Here is a 17,018-nt window from a genome sequence, read left to right on the forward strand (position 1 = left end):
TTGCTTGCGTGCACAGCTTTTGGTTTACCTATTAAACTGCCTTTATCTCAACCCACGAGTTTTCTCACTTTTACCCTTCCGATTCTCTGCCCCATCCCACTGTGGGGGGAGTGAGTAAGCGAGTGGCTGAGTGGTGCTTGGTTGCTGGCTGGGGTTAAACCACGACACAGCCAAATAAACTCCTTAAACTGATTAATAGCATCACTACTGTCACGTAGTGTCCCCAGTTTAGAACCTGAATATGTGCTCACACCTTCACCTTCATGGATATCAAGCTGTTTTTTTGAAAAAGCATTTTACTGGTACATTTCTAATGAAAAGCAAAAGAAGGGACCCAAATTGTAACAAATGCAGTTAGGAAATTTATTGTGAGTTGAGCAAGGGCAGGAGTAGGAGCTGAATGTAACTACCCGCTATGTAGAGCAGGGTGCATTCAGCTGTTGACTTACTTTGTTTTTGGAAGCATGACGTTGAGCCTGGAAATGAGGATGGTTGAGTTTCTTCGGTGTGTATCACAGCTTTGAACAGAGTTTGCTTGGTTTTCTTTGCTCGTTTTTCCCAACTTTGTACTAAGTTGTGAGAGCCTGTCCTCCCTTAGCTGCTGTGTCTGTGCTAGCTAGAGAGCTCAATGTCGCCTCACATTTATTGTTGCCACCTCTATTTTGGAGGAGCAAAACAGGTTTGTTTGAGGAGTTTGTGGGGTTTTCCCTAACTTATCTTATGCTGATGGACGTGGTGAGGTGGGACTCAGCAGGTGCTTCTGAGGATGTGACCTGTCTCCAGGCTAGGGCTTGGTGAAACAGGGTATTGGCTCTTGCTGCCTGTGCCAGCCGCGGGGGCATCAACACCGATTTTACAACCACCTTCTAAAGTTACAGCTTGTGTAGCTTTCTCTGCTGCTTGTGAGAACGATTTTGTTCACTCTTTTTAAGACTAGTTTGTTTAATGGGCACAGCTTATTCTGGTTTTGCTTATTCTTTAGGTGGTTTTGCTGTGAAAGTTAGCACAGTGTGCTTGACACTGTGGTAAGGGGAAAGCCACGTGGTATTTTGTCTGCAGTGGGATGATGGTTAGTGCCGTTCTTTAACCTACTTACAACATCTTGCACAGGATAAAAGGAAAATACATGCCAGGGTTTATGTAAGCTACTACATATAAACAGTGTTAATTTTTTTTTTTTTGCTTCCTGCTCTGATTTTTCCATTTTCCCAGTGTTCCCTCTGAAGGCAACTATGAGGACACTCTACGAAATTTTGCACCATGTAGGAGTAGTATCCATCTGAGGCGGGATTTATCTGTTTCAGACATTCATGTTTCAGACTTTCTTGCAGGTTAAATCTCACATACCTGTGCTCTGTTACCAAATTATGGCATGCTCACTGCAGCTGGGTTGGCCAAGAGCAGATTTTGGCACAAGCCTGCAGCAAATTTGTGCTCATTCCTTTGGACTTGTAGCAAGGGGCCTTAGGTCTTCAGCCACCCTCCCTTAGGTTGGGCAGTTGAGGGGTTGCCATCACCAATGAGAAACATCAGATGCATGGTCCGCATGGAACCATTCCTCCACTGAGTGTCCTAAGGAAACTGGTGACCTCGTCCTTAAGCTCTGGCTATTTAATTTATAACTGTGTACAAGCGCAAGGATTGTTTGTTCTTCTAATGGTCTCTGGGATTCAGCAGCCTCTTAACAGGAAATAAAGAAAATCCTTGTTTTATTTTTGATTGGGTTAGAGTATAAATGAGGATTATCTTGCAACTTTGAGAAGAGAGCGTAAGTACTGCTGCCCGTACTGCAAGTAGAGCTGGCTCGATTCTGGACCGAACATAAACCTAGTTTGAGTAAAGGTATTTAAACCAGAAGAGGATGTGATAGCATTTGGTGATGCTAATCCTTATCAGGAGGGCAAAATAAGAGTGTGAAACCTGTGCAGTTAGGTCTTTTTCTGTGCAACCTCTGTAGGCAATCCATTCCCTTGATAAAAGATCTGCTGGAGAGGTTGGTACTTAGTCCTTTCCCCACCATGATGATATGGAAGAATCTCTGGCAAGTCTCTTCCCTCTTATCCTACTTGAAGCATGAGCAGTTTTCCTGTGGGATACCCTCCTTTTAGATTTCACATTTTAACTTCATTTTTATTACACTTAATCACATTTGTTTTGTATGAAGTGCAAACAAAATGTAGAAATGCAGTGTATATGATTCCAACCTGAAATTAGGAATAACCAGTTTTTAAATATTAATGTTTTATAATTTATTTCAGATGCTTATAAACCCTGTGAGCAGAAACCTTGGATAGTCATTATTTGGAGAGTAATACTTACTGTTTTGCTGAAGAAAGTCTGAAGATAAGGGGAAACAATCTTTTTTTTTTTTTCTTAATTCCATTTCTTTATGGGTTCAGAAACATAGTTATATTTTACAGCTTGGGTGAAAATCTTGTGTGGTTTTGATGATACATTAGAAAGTATGCTTTCAGCAGATTCTTTAAGACAGTTATTTACAAAAAAAATTTAATCAGTTCACCAGAATTGTGACTGTATGCGTACATGTTTTTTATATTCATATACGTATATGTGCATATATGCAGGTGTATGTAGGCAGATACATATATGTATAAAGCTGTAGTTCTTGTAACAAGAAAAGGCCCACTAAGTCCTTTGCCTTTGTGTACAGGCTGATAAATAGAATTTTAAACTCTAATGTGGGATTTGAACTCTGTCTGAGCTAAGACACCTTGCGCTGACTGCGTGCACTGTGTAACATGAACATTTCCTTATGTCAGAGAAGCTGTCCGAAGTGATGTGCGACTATGTTTGTCAAAATTTTATTTTATTTAGATCTAATGAAAAACAATGTCATTCTATTTAAACTAGAGTTGCGAAGGGAGTATCAAGGTTTCAGAGCTATCCATTCAAACAACTGAGAGTGTCAAAGATAACCACTACTTTTAGAATAAAAAATCAAGGGGGATGTAGTATTTTGCTGTGGTTTTGTCAGCTCCCAGCAATTTATTGCACTCTTCTAGATTGACTGCTGATTATTACCTAAACCCGGGCATTTGAAGACTCCATTAGTTCTCCAGATTTTAACTACTAAATCTTTTTTTTACCTTTATGATATAAAAGCATGCACACACAGTTTCTAATTTCTTTTGCCATACCAAAATTCTTTGTGTACTTTGATACAGTTGCATTTTTTTTTAAATATTACTGAAAGACATCATCCTTCCCAGAGTAATACTTCTCTGAAATTACGAAATGTAGCATGTTTATATATAATGATTTTTGTCAAACAGTACCTTTCAGTTCTAGGGAGAACGAAGTTCTTGAAATTAATCTTTAAGTCCCAGAAGGTCTGGGACTTTTCCTTGAAGCTATTCAATTAAAAATAATTCATTAATGTCAAATAAAAGACCCTGTGAAGAATAACGCTTATTCCTTTAAGCCTCTACTGAAAGACTGTGTAAACACTCCTTGAAAGTTTAATCATTGAATAAACCTTTTAAAAGGAGGAGGGGGAGGCGCATGGCACACAGACTTCTTGCGACAGTTGTATGTTCGGTTAATGAATCATTCATCCACATCTGGCCAGCTGCATACTTTTTTTCCTATGGAAACCTGTTATCGGAGTATAATGATTTGGGGAAAAAAAAACCCCAAACAACAGAAAAATAACACAGCTGTACAGTCAGGTGAGCAAAAGATGTGCTTTCTCATGCTGCCAAGAGCCCAGTGGCACTGAGATCGTTCTGGTTTGGCATAAAAGTTTTGGAGGCATCGCCCTGTGAGGCTCGGTTGAAATCAAGGTAGATGTTTGGGAGGAGCTGCATCACCCTCCCCATTGCAGACTGCAGCCTCCTTGGCTTAGGTACCCCAGGGACCGAGCTGGTGGCAGAGCTGCTGCTTCTTACCTTGAATCACGATGTACTTGAGGAAGTGCCTCTGTGCTAGATGTCATTCTTCGTGGGAGTATGGATAAATATTTCAGTCTGTAGGAGTTCAAGAGAGCTAGGTATCGCCTAGCAACAAGCATCCCACTCTCTGCCTCCTGCTTCTCTTTACTTTTATTAAAATACCAGTGAAAACCAGAAGTTGAAGCATTAAGTTAATTTTCAGAAATATTTTGAGCAGCTTAAGATATTTTTGTTATGACGCTACGTCTTAGCAACAAAGATGTTGGCGGGGAGGCTGGCATCTTAAAGCAAGGAGCTCTGCTTGCCTTGTAGAAAACAGAAATCACTCACTAGCAAAAACTTTAGCTGAGGACATAATAAACCTTATGATCACAGTTGCTTAGTGAGTGACAGAATGCGTAGCAAGTGCTCTTTTGCTCCTGAGAAGTCTATAAAATACACAGCAGTTACACTTAACCAAAACTGAATGCGTTTTAAGTTGTATTACCCGGTTCATCTTGCAGCTTGTGATGGCTGCTAGTGGGACAGTGGCTTATGTTGGGATTTAAAGTTTTTTAACTTTTTTTACAGACAACTTTGTGGCAAAGTGTTTTGGCTAGTTTCAATTACAGTGGTGCAGAACTCAGTTTACAAACATCCTTGGGGCTAGACCTGGCCAAGAAAGGTAGGCACTCAAAGCGTGATTTAGGTAGATTTTTGGGTACACTGATGCAGTGCAATGCTGTGCTGAATTTCAGCCTCTCCTGTCCCATATCAATTCTAAATGTCGAGGATTGTTGCAAACCAATAGCTTGTGGTTAATGTAGATTTTATTTGTAGCTTCTGTGGAATGTCTGCTTTATGTAGTTTACAAATTTCCCTGCAGGAGTCAGAAACGTAATAAAAAAAAAAGGACAAGTATGTGGCTACTATTAACATAAAGGTCGCCATCCTCAACATTGGGTTGAGGGTAACCTGTGTTCTTTCAGCGCTGAACGCTGCTGAAACTGTGCTTTCAGTGATCCCACCTTACCTGATATTTAGGGTGGCCTTCATGAGTTTGGGAGAAGTCGCACTCCGACTTTAGGGAAGTTTGGCATGACTCAGGGCCTTTGAAAGGGATTACAGAAGTCTAAGTGCAGTTTTAAGGGCTTTCAAGAAGAAAAGTGCATACTCTAAAAGGAAAGTCAATGATGCAAGAAAGTGATTCAGAAATACAGTTATGCCTAAATATGGGGATTGCTTTGTAGAGGAAAAAGTTAATAAATCTTGATTCAGCAAATGACTTCACTTTGTGACTGAGTTGGTCTTTTCCAAATGTATGTTCCCATATCTTTTCAGATTAAAAAATGGGAAAATAGCATGAGGAATTATTTGTAACTGTATTAATGGGAATTTATGTAAAAGTTAGCAGTATGTAAAATGACAAAGTGATACCAGTATAAACTTGTTTTCTAATGAATTATCATGGGTTTATGTGTTCGAAAATGTTCTATTTGTAGAGATAAGGGCACTTCTACATACAGTAGCCTCTGTTTGTCTAGAAATATGCTCAGCATGATTGTCCTGAAACCCTTCTCATGTTCCTTACTCTGGTCTGTGATTCCTGCTCAGTTCCACTGGTGGGTGAGGATGCTGGCTAGAGTGGGACTACCAGGGCATATATTCTGATCAAAACAGGTTTTCCAAATGGACTAGGTGTTACAATTTCTCTTTGGTTTTCTTTTGCTGTAGGAGGAGTCGTTGTCTAATGTTTGGTGGCATTCATAAGCTTTATAAACTCCTGGGGTCTGAAAACAGGATTTTAAGATGGTGGTTAGCCTTTGACTTTGTCAATTTAGATTAGATGTTAGAAAGAAATTCTTTACTGTTAGAATGGTGAGGTACTGGAACAGGTTGCCCAGAGAAGCTGTGGATGCCCTGTCCCTGGAAGTGTTTAAGGCCAGGTTGGATGAGGCTTGGGACAACATGGCTTAGTGGAGGGTGTCCCTGCCCATGGCAGAGGGGTTGGAACTAGATGATCTTTAAGGTCCCTTCCAACCCAAACCATTCTATGATTCTATGTCCACATAATTCTGTGTCTGCTATTTACATTTCTTTCTTTTGGTTGAAACTGGTGGCTTGTTAGGTGCTTTGCTCTATGATTACTTAAAAAGTCCTTTTGACATAAAAGTTTTGAATCAGGATATTGTGCAGTTTTCTTGTTGGGTAGATTTTCTTCAGGTATAAAACCTATTTCATACAAATGGAAGATGCTTCTCTGCGGACTTTCATGTCTATTTTCATATTTCTCATATCAGAAACAGATTTCACAGTAAGCTGCTGAAAATCAAAGTCCAGAGCAGGTTTCACAGCGGTGATGCACATGGCAGAATGGATACAGTAGATCTGTAGAGATGGACGGCTCTATTTTTCATATGCATTTCAAAGTCATTTCATCTGAAGCTAAAGCTTGTCAGCTCTTCTGAAAACCAGGCAACAGATTTGTGGAGTTACTAGTTAAATGCCATTTTCAGATGAACGGTTTGCTCTTCATCTTCTCTCCAAAAGCAGCCAAAAATAGTTGCGATGAAGAGCTGTATCACTTGTATGGGTGGCATTTGTGGCAAGTGTGCACTGGCCATCAAAATCAAGGCTCTTGGTCACCCTTGCTGGCAGTTGATGCTAGGAGATGACCCCTGTCCTACTCTCAAACCACGTGTATGCTGGTGGGGCAGCCTCCTGGGATGGTGCATGTGGTGTGTCACTTGTGCTTGGCAAAGATGAGGACAAGCAGAAGAAACCCTTCCATGGAGGAGAGCACCTCAGTGATGCAAGGACGTGGGCAATTCAGTGCTTGATAAATTGTGCAGACCGGAAGAGAATTAATGAGACGCAATTACTTATACTTGCTAACAAAGTAGCTTTTTCGTGAGGAGGGCCGCTGCATGTGATTTAATAATGCAAAACCAACCGGGGCTATGGCTAGTTGGATAGCGGCATGTTAGCAGTTTTGAAACACATACCCACGTTTGCTCTATCACCGTAGCCCCAGTAACCTAATAGGACCTCAGCGTTCGTGTGTAACTTGAAGCTAAGTCGTGTTGTAGGAGCGTGTGTTTCTGTGTGCACGTAGGGAGGAGTAATGATGAGAAAACCTGGAGAACTGGAAACTGTTACAGGTCAAACTCTGTCTTCCTCTGACAGACACCCCATGAAGCTTTTGAATACATAACATTTAAAATTAAAGAACTTGATGACTAAGTTATTCCTACTCAGGTTAAATAACCACATCTTGGAAGTCCAGGATATAAGAAAACCTGGTCCACTTGTCCCATTTTTGGATGTTAGCACAGAGAAAGAGCAGCTAGAAACTCAAAGGTGGTTCTTCAAGTGTGTAATTTGAAAAAAAAACAACTTCATGACATGGAGATTTTGAAGCAATCCAGATAATTCCAAGGGAGATTAAACAGGAAAAAGGAAAGTCTACAAGACGCATGAGAGGTGGGGCAAATGGTCTACAATAGTTAACATGCTCTAAGCCTACAGTATTTAATTACATTTAGTGAGGTCAGTGTTGTGATGATTTTGCAACCTTTCATGATTCATATGAATATTTAGAACTTAATTGTATTTCTAAGAAAATACTAAGGTTAATAAAAATTCAGTGTGTGATGTTTAGTCAGTGTAATAGTAGCACAGTATATGAATATTTACTAATTTTACATGCTTAAGGGAGCTTCATGTCTTGTTTTCAGTGTAAAAGTTTGCTTAGTGCTTGAAAACCTGTTAGCCATGTTGTTGTATATGCAGCAGTAAAGAAATACTGGGTTGTGGTTTAAAAGTGGGGAGGTGATGATGCTCCACTGTTATGTGAAGGATGACCTTATTTTGAATGATATACAAATAACAGCAGATTGTTTATAATAATTCTGACAGCAGATTTAGATTCTTGACTTCACACCGTTTCCATTATTAAGAGAGACATATGTATGTAACATTTGCTTCCAGATATATGCACATATTCTGTCAAGAGGGCTAAGACGTGCTATTATTTAAATTTTGGACACCTGAAGTTTTTTTTTCCCCTAAGCCTTGAAAAAGTTAAGACTATTGGATTTGTGTATTTTCTTCAACCTGAAGGAGCCTCCCGAAAGTATAATACAGTATTTAAATCTCTAGATACATTTTTCTTTTATAGATTCACATGGAAACATAACTAGAATAATCATAGGAATCCATAGGAAACCTTTCCAGAAATACACATTCAAATTTTGTAATGGTCTTGCCTGGTTATTTTCTGTGGCTAGAGTATTGACTGAGTTCACTAATAAATGTATTTTGGCTTTTAATGCATTATTGTCCAGATCTCTCATAATATTTCTGGGAAACACATTTTGAAATACCAGTAAAGAATATTCGCACTCGGTAACTGCTGGGAAGTTTACCTGTACAAACGCAGGGTACTGATATATAATGAGCGCTGAAGACTAATAAAGCAGTTAGGATTTAGTGTGCTCAAGTAGCAGCTCAGAAATTAAAGACACTGAGAGCACTGACAAAAATCATTAGTTAAGAGGAAACATAAGGCTTTCTCCAATATACTTTTTATCGTATTTATCCAGTTTTATTTAAAGTGCTTATAAACTTACTGTTCTTCTGACCTCTGTTTTACTATGGAACAGACATCCGTGGTTAGGTTTTTTTATTTACGTATACAATAATATTTGAGAAATTAATGAACCTCTGAGAAAATACATCGATTAAATTATTTCATCTTTTCTTTTTCAGGATTGAAGTGGATCTAGGGAAGAATAGATGACTGAATATTCATATGAAGAGGAAAGCCATAAAAGTTGGTTGACATTTTTACAGCCATATGCATTATACATATTACTGCTATTATAAAAAATTTATATTGTGTTACAAAACATAATAGATGAAATAACCAGTCTGAGCTTCATATGTCGTATTGTCTTTCAGGCAGCTTAACCCAGCTGTAGCTTAACGCAACATTTTCTGACCAAACCTGACTGTTCAAAGGAAAACCTAGTAGTACGTGAAGAAAATAGGTAATTCATATGAAGCCAGGTGTTTGAATGGGCTGATGCATAGTGTTCATTATTCTTATGTGCAAGGATGAAGGGAGAATGAGAGAGGCGTTGTATTCCATTACAGCTACTGTCTATGACTTTTAATACATTGATCAGTGGCACTCAGACACCTCATTGACAAATGCTGTTAAAAAGTCAAACAGGATATGATGCCTTCGAAAGTGTCTTGGTGCGTTTTTTTCTTATTGTAGAGAGGCGGCTGTCTTACAGCATGCATTGTCTGCACTAGTTAAAAAGGAAGAAGCTGTGAGTGGACCTCCGTGCTTTACTGACTTTATTGTTATGCTTTGTAAGGTGACAAAATTCAGTAGGCCTTGACATCTGTCAATCTGACTTGTTGGTAACTGTGAACTATAGGCTTTGGCTGGGATGCTACGTTAACCAAATCCTGCCAAGGATGTTTAAACAAAGCTGGCTGTGCCTGTGAGTTTGCACCGGAACAAATGAATTGTAATGACAGATGCAGTGCGTGGTACAGCAGGATGCCGTGTAGCAGCTCAGTTAAATAAGGAATTCTGGAAACTCTACTGGTCAAGGAAGGATATGTTATGGTGGAAAACCTCTTTCCTAGAGAGCTTTCTTCAACTGAATCCCAGTTAGGGGTGCAAACAATCAAAAAACCAGTAAAATCCCCAGATTTTTTTTCAGAAGTACAGTGTCAGTTCAATACCAGAAGTATAAGTCTATAGTTTTATTAACTTGAGCAAAGTAGTTCAGGAGGACAAAGATTCTTATTTATCTCAGTTATAATTTGGTTTTATCAGTCTTTTAGTGGTTCAGAAGTTTTACAGTTTATCAACAACTGACTTGGATACAGAAAAGTTTACTTTAATTCTTTCCTGGCTATACTTTTTTAGTGTTTTTAAACAGGTAGTGGACATGCTGATTCTATCTGCCTCTGGAGTCACAAGCAGCATAAGACTTGAGGGAATCATCTGTGCCCTTGAATCCAGTCTCTCGAAGTAACAACCGCAAAAATACCTTTAGTTCAGAAGCATCCATAAAACATCTGCTTTATATACCACAGGTCCCAGAAAACACCTCCAGCCTCCATGAGCCAAATTTAAACCCTAATAGAGACAGTGTGCGGTATTAGTAGCTCTGCAGCAATGTACTTAATTTATCTATGGGATCAGGGACCCATAGGCACAGATATAAACCAGTAGTTGTTGCCTGCTAGAACCGACGTGCAAAGTCTTAAGGAAATTCTCTTTGGTTTGATTGCTGATGTGTTGGCGGCTGCTGTCCTTACCAATGTCTGATAGCTTGGGATGGGCTTGTGTTGTGGGGGAACAAACACTTCCCTGCTCAGACCTCCGGGCTGTGAATAGCAGAGTGAAAAACTGATACCATTCAAACCTGGCTTGCATCTTGCAGAACTGCAGTGCAAAAATCCTGTATGTACTAACTCAGAGAGGCTCTTTACTAGCAGAAAGTGTGAGAGGGTGCAAAGACCAACCTAATTATCTGTAAACTATCTCTGGATGTCATTATGTTACTGTGGACTCCTCATACAATCCAGAAGACGGCACAGAGCAGTGCTACCATGGCATGGTAATGTTTTGCATTGAAATGAGGAGAAACTGGGCCAGACTAGAGGGCAGTCTTAGGGTATTGGGCTTGGGAAGTGACACCAGGGCAGAACACGCTAAGGATTTGTCAGATCATTGAGAGGGGCCATTGTAACCATCTGTGCAGGGGAGGGAGGGCATCCGGATCAGGCAAATGCAAAAGACTCTTGGACTTGTGACCTTTTCCCAAGTTTCTTGGGAAGGGCTGTAGCTGCATGAGAGAGGCAGCACTGCTAGCTCTGTATCTCTGTTCCTCTGTTTCTCTGCTTTTGCCTTTCTGGCTCAATGCAGAGTAGTGGCAGAAGGAAGGAAGAACAGGAGAACAGGGTGACCTCTTTCTTGCCAAGGCATAGTTCCACTCTCTCATGCCCTTCTGATGACACTCCTCAGTAATCGTGGGGAAGTTGCACAAAATATCTACAGATAAGGAAGGGGATACTGAGTTATTTCTTTACATGTTTTCTGTTTGGCAGTCTTTGCAAATGTAGGGCTCTGAATCCAGCTGTTAATCTTTTCTATTAGGAAAGTACCATGATTAAATCATATTGCTGAATGAGAGAAAAAATGCGGTTATGTGGAGGAATTCAAAGTCCAAGGCTAAAAATTCCTTTTCTGGGAAGAAGGATTCCAGAAAACTTAAGCAATAGAGGTGGAGAGGTCTCCTCTGTGGTCACTGTTAGATCAGTTGATAAAGATCTGGCTCTAAAAGGAAGGAGATTGAATTTCACCCAGCACCCTGCCTCAGCCTTTCACTTTATTGCTGCTTTGCTAACCAAGTTTTGAAAGATTTCTGGTGCTAACACGAGTATGTTGATATAATGTTGGGGGTGTAAAGAACTTGGATTGCATCATCCGTATGTTATGTTGGTATATTTTAGGTCTTTGGGTTTGCCTTAGGTTCAGTTCTCTGTTGAATCTGACATTTAAAGTTTACGTTTTTCGGTCTATAGTGATCAAATGTGGATGTATGGAGATGAGAGACCAGGGTAGGAGCTGGTAAGGAAATTGGTAACTGACAGGGAGGAACTATAGAAGTTCTGAACAAGATAAAGATGGAGACTTTAAACCAAAAAGAAGTGGGCAGGACTGAAAGGAGCTCAGAGAGCGAAATTAAAGGGGAGAAGAGATTGCTCAGACTGAAAAGGCAGGCCTGCGTTGTACTTAACGAGTGGCCTTTGGTATTGTCTCCCACTTGCACTGTAGTTTCAGGAACAGCTTGCAGAAATATTACTGGGTGGTTCATTCGATCAGGCTTAATGATGTTCTAAGTTATTTAATGTACAAAAAATCATAAACAACACAGTTTCATTGAATTCATTGGTGTTGGGAGATGACTGCTTATTTTCTGAAGAGGTCTATGTGATAAGCCAAAGAAGTGTTGCATCTCATGAATGTAACCTGTGCGTCATCTCTTAAAGAAAAAGCCACCCAACACCACCAACAAAAAACAAGAGCCAAGTTTGGCTCAGCTATTGAGAGGGAAGGACTTGGCAAAAAGGAGATCTTTCTTAAGTCTTCCAGAGCTCATCCCATCTCAGGAGTCTTCCTACCTCTGACGGGTCCTTGCTTCACCTCCCCTGACTCCTGTACGGAGCAGGACGTAGGAGGGTGCTGGCTACCTGCGCAGTGGTACCCAGCTGAGCAGTGAGGGCCAGGCTGACCTTCAAGGCAACCTTGGCGGGCTGGAGAGATGGGCTGGGCTGGTGGGGACAGACAGGAAAGTCCTGCACCTGGGGAGGAACGACCCCGTGCTCCAGTGCAGTCTGGGTAACCTCCTGAGCCATCTCATCTAACTTTCGAGCTATCCTGGTTTTGGATGGAGTTTGCCTCATTGCACTTCCAATCTTTACTTTTTTTCCCTGATTTTAAAGTCTGGTCGTGATAAAAATGATTATTTCTTTGATATGTTTGAAGATGTTTTGAGGAAGTTTTATGTTCTTATTTGCATAGTATTAGTATTAGTAGCAGTGCAGTGATATGTTTGGTTTTTGTTGTTAGCTGTCACCTCCCTATCTATTACAAACAAATACAGTTTTCCTAGAAAGTAAGTGATTCTCAGTCTAACATCATTCAGTGGATTCTTGGAGTGTAATTATGACTAGAAACATCAACAGGATAAACCATATTAATCTCAAGGGAGTTATTTTTGCACTGGCCATCAATCTATCCTTTCTGTCAAGTGCTTTTCAGTTTAGATTACTCTCAGGCAAAGAGACTGTAGTTTGATGTTTTGTCTCAATTAATTATGATTATAAATATCTTGGATAAAACAATGTAACAAACAACCACTTAAAAATGACTGATGGCCCCATTCACCAAGGCAGGGAGACTGTGAAGTTCTTTTGGTTTCATCTGTTGTCTAACATTTATAAAGATTGGTCCCTTAACAGTCGGTTGGTGGTTGATATTTAATGAATATTTCATAGTGTAAATAGATAGCAGGCAGTTCGTTGTCTGGAGCCCAATCATATTCATAGGACAGATCTGCTTTTACTTACCGTCACTTAAAAATGTAAAACTTATGCTGAAACGCTAGAGAGGGAGGAGAACTTTTTCCAAACCGTATATTCAGGAAAGGGAGGAGCAGCAGAGATTTTCTTTTCTTTTTCTGTTCCTCGCAAAGGTCGACTGCAGTGTACTGTGCTGTTTCTTGCTCCCGTCCTTTCCTGTGGGCGCCGGCACGGCTGACGGGCTGCTGGAGGGCCGTGCGTGGGGAACGGTGTCACCCCCAGGCTCGCTTGCCACTGGCTGAGCCCAGCTGGGAGTGGGGTGAGGTGGACTTGGAACTGATCCCCTTGGCTGAAAAATTGCTTGGGGTCATTTCCAACACTGATCTTTTCCAAGGAGAAAAAGGCATTTCAGATGCCTGCAGTGAACCCCTTCAGCTTGATGCGTTTGTGTTGCATACGAGCTCGTTTCTCTTCCCTTTGTCCTTGTAAAATTAACAAATGGTTTCTGGGAAGACCTCGGCATTCTTATTAGGCTTTCCTTACGAACAGTGGTACAAAATTTGTTCTACACCACTTCTTTCTTCATTTCTGCTGGGCAGTTGCTTCCATAGCCTAAATGGTTTCTTGTTTATGGGTCCCAGATCTTGGCTCCATTCCACTCATTTCCCAACTATTTTGGTGTGTTTACATAGTGCTCTTCAGCAGCTGGCTTGGGGCGGGTATCCAAAGCACACACACACACATACGCACACACATATACAAAATCAGTTCATCAGAGTGAGGGCCAAATCATATTTAGTGCTTGGCTTGTGATCTGACCTTGTATAAATCAAGATGGATTACAATTTTGAGGGTTTTGTCCTTTTATTTCATTTCTGCCAGTGTGGATCAGGGGGCAGATATGTACGGAGGATCGTAACCATTGCTTTTAAGTTTCATATATCAAAAATACAATATATTTTAGAAGTGTTATTTTAGTGGTTGAAGATAGCTGTGGTCTTTCTGCACCCTCAAACTTCAGAAAGGCAATAGAAGTAGGCACAGGGGTGGGTTAGACTTTCCCTCTCAAAGCCTGATCTACTGCAAAAGCCTCAAGCTTTGCTTTAAAATCAATAAATAAAGAGATCTTTATATATAATAAATAAGGTTGTATTTTCAAGTAGACAGCGCAGAGCTGGCCAAGAGACTCAGAATCATGAGGAATGTCTCAGGCTCAGCAGCGGTGTGTAGGGTTTGCATCCTGGTGGCTGCACAGATTTCTGCTCTGCTTGGAGCTGCTGTGGGATGCTTCAGGTGTATTGATTTTGCAGTAGTTCTTGGATTAAAATCCTATTTATTAAACAGTTTTTTGAAACAGGAAGAATGGAGAATTGCATAAAAAGGGATGGCAGCAACCTTCATGTGAGGTGGTGTGTGGAGGAGTAAGGCGGCCCACGTTGTAGCACAGCTCACAGGAGAGTAGTTAGTCTAGAATTGACAAAATGTGACAAAAATATGGAATATTTAAAATACTGGGGTTCTTTTCACAGTTCATGTCACTGAAATTACTAAATTTCTTTGTAAAGCTGAGGTAGATCTTGCTGGTGTTGCCTGGATCACTCCTCCAGAAAGAGATAGGTGGTGATGATGAGTCTGTGGCTAGTAAATTGTGGATGTATGTGAAAGCTGTGTTTTAAGGGCCTGCTTCAGCACCTATTGACATAACTCAGTGCAGTAGAATGCTTGTTAAATTACTTCTGAAAGTTATTAGATATCCCCTTACAATTTTAGTTAGTAAATGTGTTGGCATCTATCATTTGTAATACTTACTGCTGTTGATTGTAAGTCTTGGTGTGTGATTATTTAACTTTTTTCTCTTAAATTAAGTCATACAGAGCTTAAACTCTTCCTGTGATATATGTTCTCCTGTGACTGTCGCTTTGGTTTTTAAAATATTGCGGATTTTGGGGGGGGTAGGGTTTATATTTGTTTTTTAATTCATTTTGGGAGTGAAAAAAACCAAAAAAACCTTGACCTTGAAAAGTTTAGCCAGAGCTGAGAACACAGGTAACAAAAGCTAGCCTGTGAGCATAAAATGACAAATTGCTTTATAATGCAGGAACCCTTGGTTCGCATTTCTGGTATTTGAAATGCGTGACGTGTTGGTGTTCCTGTGCTGGGAGGGAGAGATGTGCTACCAACAGAGTTCCCGCTTCTTGGGAGGAGCAGAAACAGATGCTGCTACCTCTCGTAGTCTCCAAAATGCATTTTGTAGACTATATGAAATAAAATGATGGAAGCAGCCCGAAGATCTAGGTGAGAAATTTTGACGTGAGCCATTTCCTCAGTTCTGGCTGCAGTGCATTTAGTACCTCAGGACTGCCAAGCCTAAATGTAGAACCTGCTGTATCTGCCTTGCCAAATGCACCCACTTCAAGGACCAAACTCTGGTCATGGTGCAAACGATGCTGGGTCCCTGCGTGTCCATCGGCCAGGGTCCGCTCCCTCCATACCGCGCTTGCTGCAGGTGTGCTACTGCCTTTTGGAGTTTGGGTGTCCTCCCATACCTCTGTGGTACTCCAGTTGCTCCTTGTTGTTGGAGATAATTAGAGGCCTGTCAGTGTTGTGTTTCCATGATACGAAAGTATTCGTTGCATGTTGTGGGCTCTGGCATGAGGGTCTGAGGGGGCAGGCTTGGAGGGCTCAGTAGGACCAGTCAAACTGGTAGAGGTTTGTCCACACTGTTACTAGAAGATCCTGGAAAGAACAATCCCCACAAAACACATGCTGATTTTGGTTTTGGAGGAAGCAGACTGGAACAGACCAGACCAGAGCTGGGAAGTGAGCCTGTTACCGATTTAGCTTAGATCAGGAAATGCTTCCATCAATGTCCGGGCTTAGTGTGCTTCATTTCGCTTCAGGCTGTGTAACCTAGGTGGCTTTTGGAAGAAACCAAACTAGGTGGACTCTAAGAGCTTGCCTAATATACTCTGATTTCTCATGGGCTGTTGAAAGACATGGGCTGTGGACATCTTCAGCAAAACTGAGAAGATCCCCTCCTGTTGCACAGTGCTGCTTGCTGAAGGGGATGCAGACTACCAGTCCTGCTGGGTGAACACTCAGGGACCTCCCAGTTGAGGTCATCAGCAGTTGGCATCTCCAGAGGGCAGGTCTTCCTCTGGGATTTCTATATCCTACCTGGAAGAAGAGAGACCTCCTCTGCCTGTAAGCTGTGCTGGTGCAGACATGGTGAGTACACCAGGCTCCGTTTTGCTGGACTCATTCTCCAGTCCTTGGGTTTTCAAAGCCTCCCTGAGCATCCTTGCTCTTGCAGCCTGACTTCTCTGCTGCGGCACATTCTCATGGGAATGAAAGAGCAGTCACCGAGCTCATTTCACCTTTTATTCCTAGAGCACTTAAAGAACAATTATACTAATTCTAATAATGATTAAATTTATACTGCTCCAGAGGGGGAAGCACAAAGCATTTAATTTCAAAGCTGTTTGACAAGACCATTTTGATGTGTGTATTTTCAGAAGTATGACACAAGTTTCCAAAGCACCTAATGGGAAGAAAAATGTTTAAATTCATACTCACAGGTTTTTGGTTTCCAAGAAGCTGAATACTTGTTCAGTTCTGTTTGGCATTATCCATCAAATAAAACAAGTTTAAAACAAGGATTTACAGACTTACTGCTTGTATTGGGTTTGCGTGGCAAGGTTTTGGTAGCGGGGGGGCTACAGGGGTGGCTTCTGTGAGAAGCTGCTAGAAGCTTCCCCTGTGTCTGATAGAGCCAATGCCAGCCAGCTCCAAGACGGACCCGCTGCTGGGCAAGGCCAAGCCAATCAGCGCCTCTGTGATAACATATTTAAGAAGAAAAAAAACAGTTAGAGCTTTTGCAGCCGGAGAGAGGAGTGAGAAGATGTAAGAAACTCTGCAGACACCAAGGTCAGTGCAGAAGGAGGGGCAGGAGGTGCTCCAGGCGCCAGAGCAGAGATCCCCCTGCAGCCCGTGGTGAAGACCATGGTGAAGCAG

The 17,018-nt window shown here is 41.2% G+C and overlaps 1 protein-coding gene across 14 annotated transcripts in view; it reads left to right on the forward strand.

Moving 5' to 3' along the window:
- Positions 1-17,018, forward strand: part of KLF12 (KLF transcription factor 12) — a 264,264-nt gene that overhangs the window by 65,245 nt on the left and 182,001 nt on the right. For all 14 annotated transcript variants that reach the window (XM_054845509.1, XM_054845684.1, XM_054845333.1 and 11 more), the window contains one exon: positions 8,661-8,724. In XM_054845509.1, the coding sequence (XP_054701484.1) occupies positions 8,704-8,724 (21 nt within the window). In that variant the 5' untranslated portion in view covers positions 8,661-8,703. The remainder of the gene's footprint in view (positions 1-8,660; positions 8,725-17,018) is intronic.

The sequence above is a fragment of the Grus americana genome, chromosome 1 (assembly GCF_028858705.1).
Source record: "Grus americana isolate bGruAme1 chromosome 1, bGruAme1.mat, whole genome shotgun sequence".
NCBI lineage: Eukaryota > Metazoa > Chordata > Aves > Gruiformes > Gruidae > Grus > Grus americana.